This window comes from Uranotaenia lowii, chromosome 2 (genome assembly GCF_029784155.1).
Source record: "Uranotaenia lowii strain MFRU-FL chromosome 2, ASM2978415v1, whole genome shotgun sequence".
Lineage (NCBI taxonomy): Eukaryota > Metazoa > Arthropoda > Insecta > Diptera > Culicidae > Uranotaenia > Uranotaenia lowii.
This window is the reverse complement of record NC_073692.1, coordinates 18,006,650-18,017,514: the sequence shown is the minus strand read 5'-3', so window position 1 is coordinate 18,017,514 and position 10,865 is coordinate 18,006,650. Positions and strand designations below refer to the sequence as shown.

The 10,865-nt window shown below is 44.3% G+C and overlaps 2 protein-coding genes across 2 annotated transcripts; both read right to left on the bottom strand.

Moving 5' to 3' along the window:
* Nucleotides 1–349: 349 nt before the first annotated feature.
* On the bottom strand, nt 350–5,659 carry LOC129741123 (uncharacterized). The gene is made up of 2 exons (XM_055732828.1): nt 1,328–5,659; nt 350–1,150 (listed from the first exon to the last, which is right to left on the bottom strand). The coding sequence occupies exons 1-2, from the start codon at nt 5,657–5,659 to the stop codon at nt 350–352; spliced, it is 5,133 nt and encodes a 1,710-aa protein (XP_055588803.1).
* A 4,103-nt stretch (nt 5,660–9,762) lies between these two features.
* On the bottom strand, nt 9,763–10,476 carry LOC129741122 (uncharacterized). Its single transcript, XM_055732827.1, has one exon. The coding sequence runs from the start codon at nt 10,474–10,476 to the stop codon at nt 9,763–9,765; it is 714 nt and encodes a 237-aa protein (XP_055588802.1).
* Between the last annotated feature and the right edge of the window lie 389 nt (nt 10,477–10,865).

Here is a 10,865-nt window from a genome sequence, read left to right as displayed (position 1 = left end):
GAGATTGGAGATGGCCCAATCGCAACTAGTTGATCATCTCCTCTGTTGACTACCAGCATCCCGATGGCCTGGCTGTTGATCGACGTAGATGACGTCATAGGTCGTCGGGTCCAGTTGAGATGATCGCTATTATTCCGCTCTCTTATCAGTTCCGTTGTTATCATTCTTCGCTTTATCAGTCGTCGCGGCTATCGGTTGATATCTCACGGATGTGAGATGTGGTATGGGAACCTCGGGGTGATATGTCCACTTCGCTCTCCAACATCCTCACCCACCCAGAAATGCAGTTTCTGAAAATAGAAAAAAGGAGAACCTCTTCGGGCGGGATGGGGATGGTTTCCGGGATGGACTATGGTTGAATCGGCTCTGGCTCCTCCGATGGTATTTGCTGACCCTTTTCCTCGAATTTCGGTAATATGCAGACTCTCTCGATTGGCCGTGTTAATAATCCATTCGCAGTCCTGATGGTCACGACTCGTATTACACCGTCTTCACCTGGGTGTACCTTAACGATTCGTCCCATCCTCCAGTGAATCGGTTGTTTGTTGTCATCGCAAATGATGACAAGCTCATCAACAGCTATCGGTGTGGATGGTCGCCAACGTTTCACTCGGGCCTGAAGCTGGCACAAGTACTCGCGTTTCCATCGGATCCAGAATTGTTTTCGTTGCTGCTGAATTTGCTGCCAGAAGTTGAGCCGATTTACAGGAATTTCGTCGTAATCTGGTTCGGGTGGTGCTCTCAAGGAAGACCCGACCAAGAAGTGTCCCGGGGTGAGTGCTTCCAGATCGTTCGGGTCGTCAGAAAGTGGTGTGATGGGTCTCGAGTTCAGACATGCTTCAATCTGAACGAGAAGTGTTTGCATGTCCTCGATCGACTTTGGTGTGTCTCCGATGACCCGCAGCATATGATGTTTGGCCGATCTAACCGCGGCCTCCCAAAGACCGCCAAAATGTGGACCACCAGGTGGGTTAAAGTGCCAATTGATTCCTTCCGAATCACAAAACTTGGTTATGTGATCCCGATGTTGTTGTGATTTCAGCTGCTGTAGGAATTCCCGCATCTTGTTTCGTGCGCCGACGAAATTGGTTCCGTTATCGGAATACAGATCGGAACACAACGAACGACGCCCGATGAATCTCCTCAGTGCCTACAAAAAACGATCGGTGGACAAATCCGACACCAACTCCATATGGACCGCCTTAGTGCAGAGGCAAATAAAAATAGCTACATACGCCTTAGTAGCTGTTCTCCGAGGACCTGGTCGAATGTAAATAGGGCCAAAATAGTCGACCCCAGTTTTCGAAAATGGACGAGAGATGGTAACCCTAGATGCCGGAAGATCGCCCATGAATTGCTGAACCGGTTTCGGTTTGGCTCGGAAGCATTTGTGGCATTGGTGTACGATCTGCTTGACGATGTTTCTCCCTCCCAAAGGCCAGAACCGAAGGCGAATGTTGCTGAGCTGCATGAGCTGAGGACCCGCATGCAGCAGCCGAAGATGGTATTGCTCGAGGATCATCCTGGTGAGCCGATGTCGTGCTGGTAGCACAATAGGGTGCTTTGAGTCGTCTGCTTCTTCCGATTTGCTGAGTCGTCCACCAATCCGAATCAGGCCACTCTTGGAAACGAACGGATGAAACCATCGCAGCTTGGAGCTCCTATGAACAGTTCCATCCTTGGTGAGTGATTTGAGCTCTTCAGCAAATGTTTCTTGCTGAACACTTCGAATAATTCGGATTTCTGCTTCTTTCAGCTCCATCAAAGTGAGTGGTCCGCGCACCGTCTGTTGAGGAGATTTTCTAATAATATTCATAAGACGAAGCCACACTGCAGTGCTCCGGATGAGTTCGTTATAAGAAGAGAATTTAGCAATAAAGAACTCGTTAAATTCCCCCTTCTGGGCGCATGCAGCTGCATGGGCAGTTCGGCGCCTTTCCTCATCTCCTTCCTCGCCCCTCACATCCATTGATTTTGGCCAATTTTCAGCTTCCTTTTCCAACCATGGTGGACCATTCCACCATAAACGATTATGCATGAGCTCTTCCGGTGTGATTCCTCGCGAGATGAGGTCCGCTGGGTTGTCCGATCCTGGAACGTGACGCCATTCACATCCCTCCGTTAAATTTTGTATTTTTGCCACCCTGTTGGCCACGTAGGTTGACCATGTGCTTGGTGTCGCTTGAAGCCAGCGCCAAACGCATGTTGAGTCGGTCCAGAAGAAAGTCGATGCGTTTAAATTGAGAACATGTTTCACCTTTTCGAATAGTTCAGCAGCATGGAGAGCGCCAGCCAATTCCAGCCGAGGAATTGATTGACACCGCAAAGGGGAGACTCTAGATTTGGAGGTGAGTATTCTGGTGAGAATCTGTCCTTCATCGTTCGTACTCCGGAGGTACAAGCAGGTTCCGTAAGCCTTTTGAGAAGCGTCGGAGAAGCAGTGAATTTCCACATTCACCGCGTTGGGAATTATGATGCATCGATTGATCCGCAGTTGATTAAGGAGAGGAAGTTGTGAATGGAACCCTTTCCATTCCTCACCCACCGTCGATGGTAGGGGCTCGTCCCAGCCCAAGCACTCGTCTTGATTGTTTTTTAGAGTCCATAATAGCTGCATGAAGATTTTAGCCTTGACGATTGTTGCTCCTATCAGACCAAGAGGATCGAAGAGGGTAGCGATAATTGATAACACGCGCCGTTTGGTAAGTATGTCGTTCGATTCAATAGCAGGAATTTCGAAGCGGAAGCGGAGCTCATCAGTTATGGGCAACCAAGTTAGTCCCAATGTGTTGACCGATGGATCCGGATCAAGAATAATGCCCTTTTCAATTCGAATTGCCAAATCATCATCCGAAAGTCCAACCAGCGCTTCTAAGCAGTTCGAGGCGTGCTTGCGTAACCGAAATCCTCCACAGGCTGTGAGATCCACCAGTTGCTTCCTCAGTATCGTTGCTTCCTCCACCGTGTCCGCCCCGCTGATAACGTCGTCCATGTATGTGTCCTCTCTGAGAGCCTTAGCTGCCAATGGGTAAGTATGCTGCTCATCTTCCGCTAGCTGCTGAAGGGTACGCGTGGCCAGGAATGGTGCTGGTTTCGTGCCATATGTTACGGTGTTTAGCTCGTAGGTAGAAACTTCTTCTAGTGGCGATTCTCTCCAAAGAATTGACTGAAGAGGTTTGTCCTCCGAGAGTATATTTATCTGACGGAACATTTTCTCAATGTCCGAAACCAACATGAACTGTCTGGTACGCGAACGTAGAATGATGGAGCGTAAATCCTGCTGTACGACCGGGCCAACAAGAAGGGTGTCGTTTAGAGAGGTACCGGAAGCCGTCTTACAGGAAGCGTCGAACACTACTCTCAGTTTGGTCGTGGTGCTCGATGATTTGATCACCGGATGGTGAGGTAGGTAACATCTCTTGACTGCAGCGTGGGGTTCAACCTTCTTCATGTGACCCATTTCTTCGTACTCGCGCATGAACGTGGCGTACAGCTTGCGTAGTTCCTCGTCGCGTGCCAATCGACGTTCGGTTGCGTAGAGGCGCCTCAGAGCGATTTCTTTTGATTCACCTAGGTTTTTCAGTTTTGATTCATCCTTGGGTAAGCCGACACAGTAGCGACCGCCTGGTTCTCGTACGATGGTTTTGCAGAACATTTTCTCGCAACGTGATTCTTCAGGTGAGTAGTTGTTGGGAAATTCAATTTCTTCGCTGGACCAAAAGCGAGAAATCAAAGCGTCTAAGTTTTCAGTAGTCGACACGTTGCAGTTGATGCGTAGAGGCTGACTTGGATTGGAATTACCACCGCTGATTACCCATCCGAAGACCGACTCGTTTAGTGATGGTAAGTTGTCGCCTAATGAAAGTTTACGACCCGTAGAGAAGAAATCGAAAAATGCCTCTATTCCTAGGACCACATCGACGCTCGACGAGAAACAAAATGTAGGATCTGCCAGCTCTATACCTTCCGGGAAATTCCATCCTTGTGTGTTGACGTTAGCCGTGGGAAGATTGACGGTAACCTTAGGTAGGACTAGGAAGCTCATGGTGCGTTTGAAATCGGTTGTTCGGGATCGAACGATAGCGTTAACCTTCTGCCTTACTCTCGTACCTGTTTGCCCTATTCCCAGAATAGAGATCTCCACCCTTTGTCGCGGAACCTGAAGCAGTTGATTCATTCGTTCGGAGAGGAAGTTGCTCTCAGAGCCCGAGTCTAAGAGTGCGCGTGCCGGAAATTGATTGCCCTCGACGTCTTGGAGTAGGATTACTGCCGTAGCCAATAGAACCTGTGATGAAAACCGTTGCGATGCAGTGTTAGCCGTAGAATCAGAAGCCGCCAAGTTGGCTGTCTGATTTTGGATAACGTGTAATCCTTCCGCTTCCTCTCGTCTCCTTGGTTGTTCCCTTGACGCCTGCCTTGCCTCCCCGTCGGATTTAAAACAGACCATCGAATGATGCCGAGCCTTGCAGTAACGACACGAGAATTTGGATTGACAATCCTTCGCCTGATGACCTGACCGGAAACAGTTCCTGCAGAGCGCGTGTGATCGAATTAAAGCTTCCCTATCTGCTACCTTAAGCCTTTGGAAAGTCGAGCATGTGTAAAGTGGATGATGTGCGTTACATGCAACACATTGCTTCCCCGAGAATTGGACGGCGTTGTGACTAATTCTTGGCAGCAATCTTGGTCGCGATGGATTGTTGACCAGCTGAGGTCCCCTTGGTTCAGCTTGTTTGGTGGGTAGTGCTTCCAGCACCCGGATGCGACGTTGAAGGAATTCCAATAACTCCTTAATCGTATCCTGTTCGTTTGATGACGACTGCTCCTCCCAACCACGCCTCGTGATTGGATCGAGTCGCGAAGTAAGAAGATTAACCAAAAGGAGATCTTTATATTCGGTTGGCTGAACAATTTGGTCTAAAGTTTGGACTATGCGTTCAAAGGATTCAAATAGCGAATGCAATTCCGAAGCGTTTTCCTTATTGAGGGTAGGCAGATTGAAAAGCGATAAAACCTGGCGTTTCTTCAGATGTTTGTTGTTGTTGTATCTGCGCAAAAGAGTATCCCAAGCAATTTGATAATTGGCTCTGGTGATTTGAAGAGAGTCAATTAAATTTTTGGGTTCCCCTTGGAGGCAGCCTTTGAGGTAGTGGAACTTTTCCACTTCGGGAAGGTCCGTTTTCCAATGGATGAGTGACGTGAAAAGGTCTCGGAAGCTGAGCAACTCATCGATATCCCCGTTAAAAGTTTGGAGTTTGATTTGCGGTAGGCGCACATGGTCTAGCGAATGATGAGCAACCGTTTCGTTTGCACGAGCAGATTGGTCATGACCAGATAGTTCCTGCTTCATCTTCATCTTTTCCATGAGAAAAGATTTGGCATGGTAGAATTTATCGCTGAATTCGAGCCGTTCGTTTTCGTACGCATCGGCTTGCGCGCAGTACTCCTCGTGAGAAATTATAGAAATTATAGTCTCATTGAAACTCTCCCACAAACCATCAAGTTTTTCGAGCCGAACTTCGATCGAGCTGGCCGAACAATCCTCGTTAAACTTCTCCACAAATCTCCAAATATCGTTGAAATTGCATCGAATGAAATTATATTTAGTAGTGAGCACCTCGAGAGGCACTGGGGCAACCTTCTTCGATGCTGCAGGCATTGTAGTTCGCTGTGTCGACGATTTTTACTCGCTGATTAATTGGCACGACGTTCGGTTCCGCTCGTAGATATTTCGGGAAATGGTGAAAGGAATGATGTAGTCTCCAGAATATTCAACTTCGGCTGACATATACTGTGCAGCTTACCTACGAAACTATTAACGGCGCAAAACAACGTACTGTCTCAAAAAATCAGCGTGGAACGTCCTTGGCAATCGTCGGCTCAAACTCAGGCAAAATGTGTGGCGAGGGTTGTAGGAAGGGGGGGATGACCATGTAGTACCAAACTAATAAAGCTTCGGCTGGGCATATACTGCAAAGCTTACCTAGAAGACTATTTATTGCGACCAACTTCCAGAAAGCAATGAAGACTTCAGCCAGAAAGAGTTGCCTCAGCAGGCAACACAGGGATGCGGTGTGTATTGAGTTGAAGAGGATTTATTTTCAATTTAATTTTGTGCGTATATTCTGCAAGCTTCGGTGACATATACTAAGTGTAGTGATTAATTTATCACTCACCTGAGAAACCTTTAATGGCGCCTCCTCTTCGTCTCAGCACACCAGCGGATTTCCTCAAAATTGTGCACCCTAGTGCAGCCAGTCTTCGAAGAACAGTGGTGGGCACCGTCACTCGTTTTTCGGATAGTTGATCGTTGATGATGATTGTGCTCCAGTAGCACGAAAGGCAGGATGAGATGTCGAAATAGGGAGTTAGAATCGTTCTTGTTGGCTTCGACCGGACATATACTGAACTTGTGTAATAATTTAATTACCTTACAAAACAGGTGAATCCGCAGGTTCAGTATCCAGATCGAAGATCCAAAACCAGATTCCAACCGACCGATGAAGAATTGTTCCAATTCTCGATGATGATGAAGCACCCAATCAGCAGTGTGATGGCTCAAGGGATTGCAGTGGAGAGAGAATTCTTTGCATTTGGAATGGTAATGATCAAAATTCAACAACTGCTTAACAAATCGTAACAATTTGCAACATTTGCAACAATTAGCACATTTTCACTCTCTCTGAGCACCGGTTTCTCTCATTTTAACTGAAACCTTCTAATTCTCTCTAACAAATTGTAACAAATTATAACAAATTCAATCATTGGCTTCAAAATTTGTTTGATCATTGACGATGATTCTCCGATTGTCTCAGTCCCCTGTGATGGCTTCACAATAGCATCTTCAGTTGCGATGGCGCCAAGGCGTGGATGATGCGACGCCAACTCAGAGATGCTATGGCGACGAAAGTTGTGTACAATAGCGCCGCTCAAGTAGAATGGCGCCCAGACGGAGATGATGCGACGCCAACTCGGCAGTACGATGGCGTCGAGAGTGATGAACAATACCGCCGTGCAGCAGGTGCAATGGCGATAGGGTATTGTAACCGTTGATGAAAAGCGCCCTGTGCGCTTTTGAATTTACCGGGACGTAGGATGGATCTGGTGGCGATTCCGGATGTTCCTGAGCCGTGTCAGGTCCTCTTCCGGCTCGAAGGACCAAAATGTTGGGTACCTGAATCCTTGGGATGGTTCTTCGATAGCTCAGGTTCGGGGCAGGCACCAACATCGACCGGGTGGGATTTTGAGCAGTGGAGATTGTGCACTGTATAGCACTTAGCAGCAACCACAGAATGTTCGGAGTTGTTCTCGAAATAAGTTAACGGCGATTTAACAAACTCAACACACGTTTAATTACCGTAAATAATTTAATGACCATATTTTACATAAAATCACAACTCTTTAATTTGACTTAATTTATTACAAACTACTATCTAAACATTCAACATAGATCCTAAATACTACGTCCGAGATTGGAGATGGCCCAATCGCAACTAGTTGATCATCTCCTCTGTTGACTACCAGCATCCCGATGGCCTGGCTGTTGATCGACGTAGATGACGTCATAGGTCGTCGGGTCCAGTTGAGATGATCGCTATTATTCCGCTCTCTTATCAGTTCCGTTGTTATCATTCTTCGCTTTATCAGTCGTCGCGGCTATCGGTTGATATCTCACGGATGTGAGATGTGGTATGGGAACCTCGGGGTGATATGTCCACTTCGCTCTCCAACAACAATTTTGACAATTTTGACAATTTTGACAATTTTGACAATTTTGACAATTTTGACAATTTTGAAAATTTTGACAATTTTGACAATTTTGACAATTTTGACAATTTTGACAATTTTGACAATTTTGACAATTTTGACAATTTTGACAATTTTGACAATTTTGACAATTTTGACAATTTTGACAATTTTGACAATTTTGACAATTTTGACAATTTTGACAATTTTGACAATTTTGACAATTTTGACAATTTTGACAATTTTGACAATTTTGACAATTTTGACAATTTTGACAATTTTGACAATTTTGACAATTTTGACAATTTTGACAATTTTAACAATTTTGACAATTTTGACAATTTTGACAATTTTGACAATTTTGACCATTTTGACCATTTTGACAATTTTGACAATTTTGACAATTTTGACAATTTTGACAATTTTGACAATTTTGACAATTTTGACAATTTTGACAATTTTGACAATTTTGACAATTTTGACAATTTTGACAATTTTGACAATTTTGACAATTTTGACAATTTTGACAATTTTGACAATTTTGACAATTTTGACAATTTTGACAATTTTGACAATTTTGACAATTTTGACAATTTTGACAATTTTGACAATTTTGACAATTTTGACAATTTTGATAATTTTTACAATTTTGACAATTTTGACAATTTTGACAATTTTGACAATTTTGACAATTTTGACAATTTTGACAATTTTGACAATTTTGACAATTTTGACAATTTTGACAATTTTGACAATTTTGACAATTTTGACAATTTTGACAATTTTGACAATTTTGACAATTTTGACAATTTTGACAATTTTGACAATTTTGACAATTTTGACAATTTTGACAATTTTGACAATTTTGACAATTTTAACAATTTTGACAATTTTGACAATTTTGACAATTTTGACAATTTTGACAATTTTGACAATTTTGACAATTTTGACAATTTTGACAATTTTGACAATTTTGACAATTTTGACAATTTTGACAATTTTGACAATTTTGACAATTTTGACAATTTTGACAATTTTGACAATTTTGACAATTTTGACAGTTTTGACAATTTTGACAATTTTGACTGACAATTTTGACAATTTTGACAATTTTGACTATTTTGACAATTTTGACAATTTTGACAATTTTGACAATTTTGACAATTTTGACAATTTTGACAATTTTGACAATTTTGACAATTTTGACAATTTTGACAATTTTGACAATTTTGACAATTTTGACAATTTTGACAATTTTGACAATTTTGACAATTTTGACAATTTTGACAATTTTGACAATTTTGACAATTTTGACAATTTTGACAATTTTGACAATTTTGACAATTTTGACAATTTTGACAATTGTTGGGTACCTGAATCCTTGGGATGGTTCTTCGATAGCTCAGGTTCGGGGCAGGCACCAACATCGACCGGGTGGGATTTTGAGCAGTGGAGATTGTGCACTGTATAGCACTTAGCAGCAACCACAGAATGTTCGGAGTTGTTCTCGAAATAAGTTAACGGCGATTTAACAAACTCAACACACGTTTAATTACCGTAAATAATTTAATGACCATATTTTACATAAAATCACAACTCTTTAATTTGACTTAATTTATTACAAACTACTATCTAAACATTCAACATAGATCCTAAATACTACGTCCGAGATTGGAGATGGCCCAATCGCAACTAGTTGATCATCTCCTCTGTTGACTACCAGCATCCCGATGGCCTGGCTGTTGATCGACGTAGATGACGTCATAGGTCGTCGGGTCCAGTTGAGATGATCGCTATTATTCCGCTCTCTTATCAGTTCCGTTGTTATCATTCTTCGCTTTATCAGTCGTCGCGGCTATCGGTTGATATCTCACGGATGTGAGATGTGGTATGGGAACCTCGGGGTGATATGTCCACTTCGCTCTCCAACATCCTCACCCACCCAGAAATGCAGTTTCTGAAAATAGAAAAAAGGAGAACCTCTTCGGGCGGGATGGGGATGGTTTCCGGGATGGACTATGGTTGAATCGGCTCTGGCTCCTCCGATGGTATTTGCTGACCCTTTTCCTCGAATTTCGGTAATATGCAGACTCTCTCGATTGGCCGTGTTAATAATCCATTCGCAGTCCTGATGGTCACGACTCGTATTACACCGTCTTCACCTGGGTGTACCTTAACGATTCGTCCCATCCTCCAGTGAATCGGTTGTTTGTTGTCATCGCAAATGATGACAAGCTCATCAACAGCTATCGGTGTGGATGGTCGCCAACGTTTCACTCGGGCCTGAAGCTGGCACAAGTACTCGCGTTTCCATCGGATCCAGAATTGTTTTCGTTGCTGCTGAATTTGCTGCCAGAAGTTGAGCCGATTTACAGGAATTTCGTCGTAATCTGGTTCGGGTGGTGCTCTCAAGGAAGACCCGACCAAGAAGTGTCCCGGGGTGAGTGCTTCCAGATCGTTCGGGTCGTCAGAAAGTGGTGTGATGGGTCTCGAGTTCAGACATGCTTCAATCTGAACGAGAAGTGTTTGCATGTCCTCGATCGACTTTGGTGTGTCTCCGATGACCCGCAGCATATGATGTTTGGCCGATCTAACCGCGGCCTCCCAAAGACCGCCAAAATGTGGACCACCAGGTGGGTTAAAGTGCCAATTGATTCCTTCCGAATCACAAAACTTGGTTATGTGATCCCGATGTTGTTGTGATTTCAGCTGCTGTAGGAATTCCCGCATCTTGTTTCGTGCGCCGACGAAATTGGTTCCGTTATCGGAATACAGATCGGAACACAACGAACGACGCCCGATGAATCTCCTCAGTGCCTACAAAAAACGATCGGTGGACAAATCCGACACCAACTCCATATGGACCGCCTTAGTGCAGAGGCAAATAAAAATAGCTACATACGCCTTAGTAGCTGTTCTCCGAGGACCTGGTCGAATGTAAATAGGGCCAAAATAGTCGACCCCAGTTTTCGAAAATGGACGAGAGATGGTAACCCTAGATGCCGGAAGATCGCCCATGAATTGCTGAACCGGTTTCGGTTTGGCTCGGAAGCATTTGTGGCATTGGTGTACGATCTGCTTGACGATGTTTCTCCCTCCCAAAGGCCAGAACCGAAGGC

Excerpts from the sequence above, each read along its gene's own strand:
- LOC129741123 (XM_055732828.1), bottom strand. The coding sequence starts at position 5,659 with ATGCCTGCAGCATCGAAGAAGGTTGCCCCAGTGCCTCTCGAGGTGCTC. Across the intron at positions 1,151-1,327 it reads GCGATCTTCCGGCATCTAGG|GCACTGAGGAGATTCATCGG; the intron begins GTTACCATCTCT and ends CGTTTTTTGTAG.
- LOC129741122 (XM_055732827.1), bottom strand. The coding sequence starts at position 10,476 with ATGCGGGAATTCCTACAGCAGCTGAAATCACAACAACATCGGGATCAC.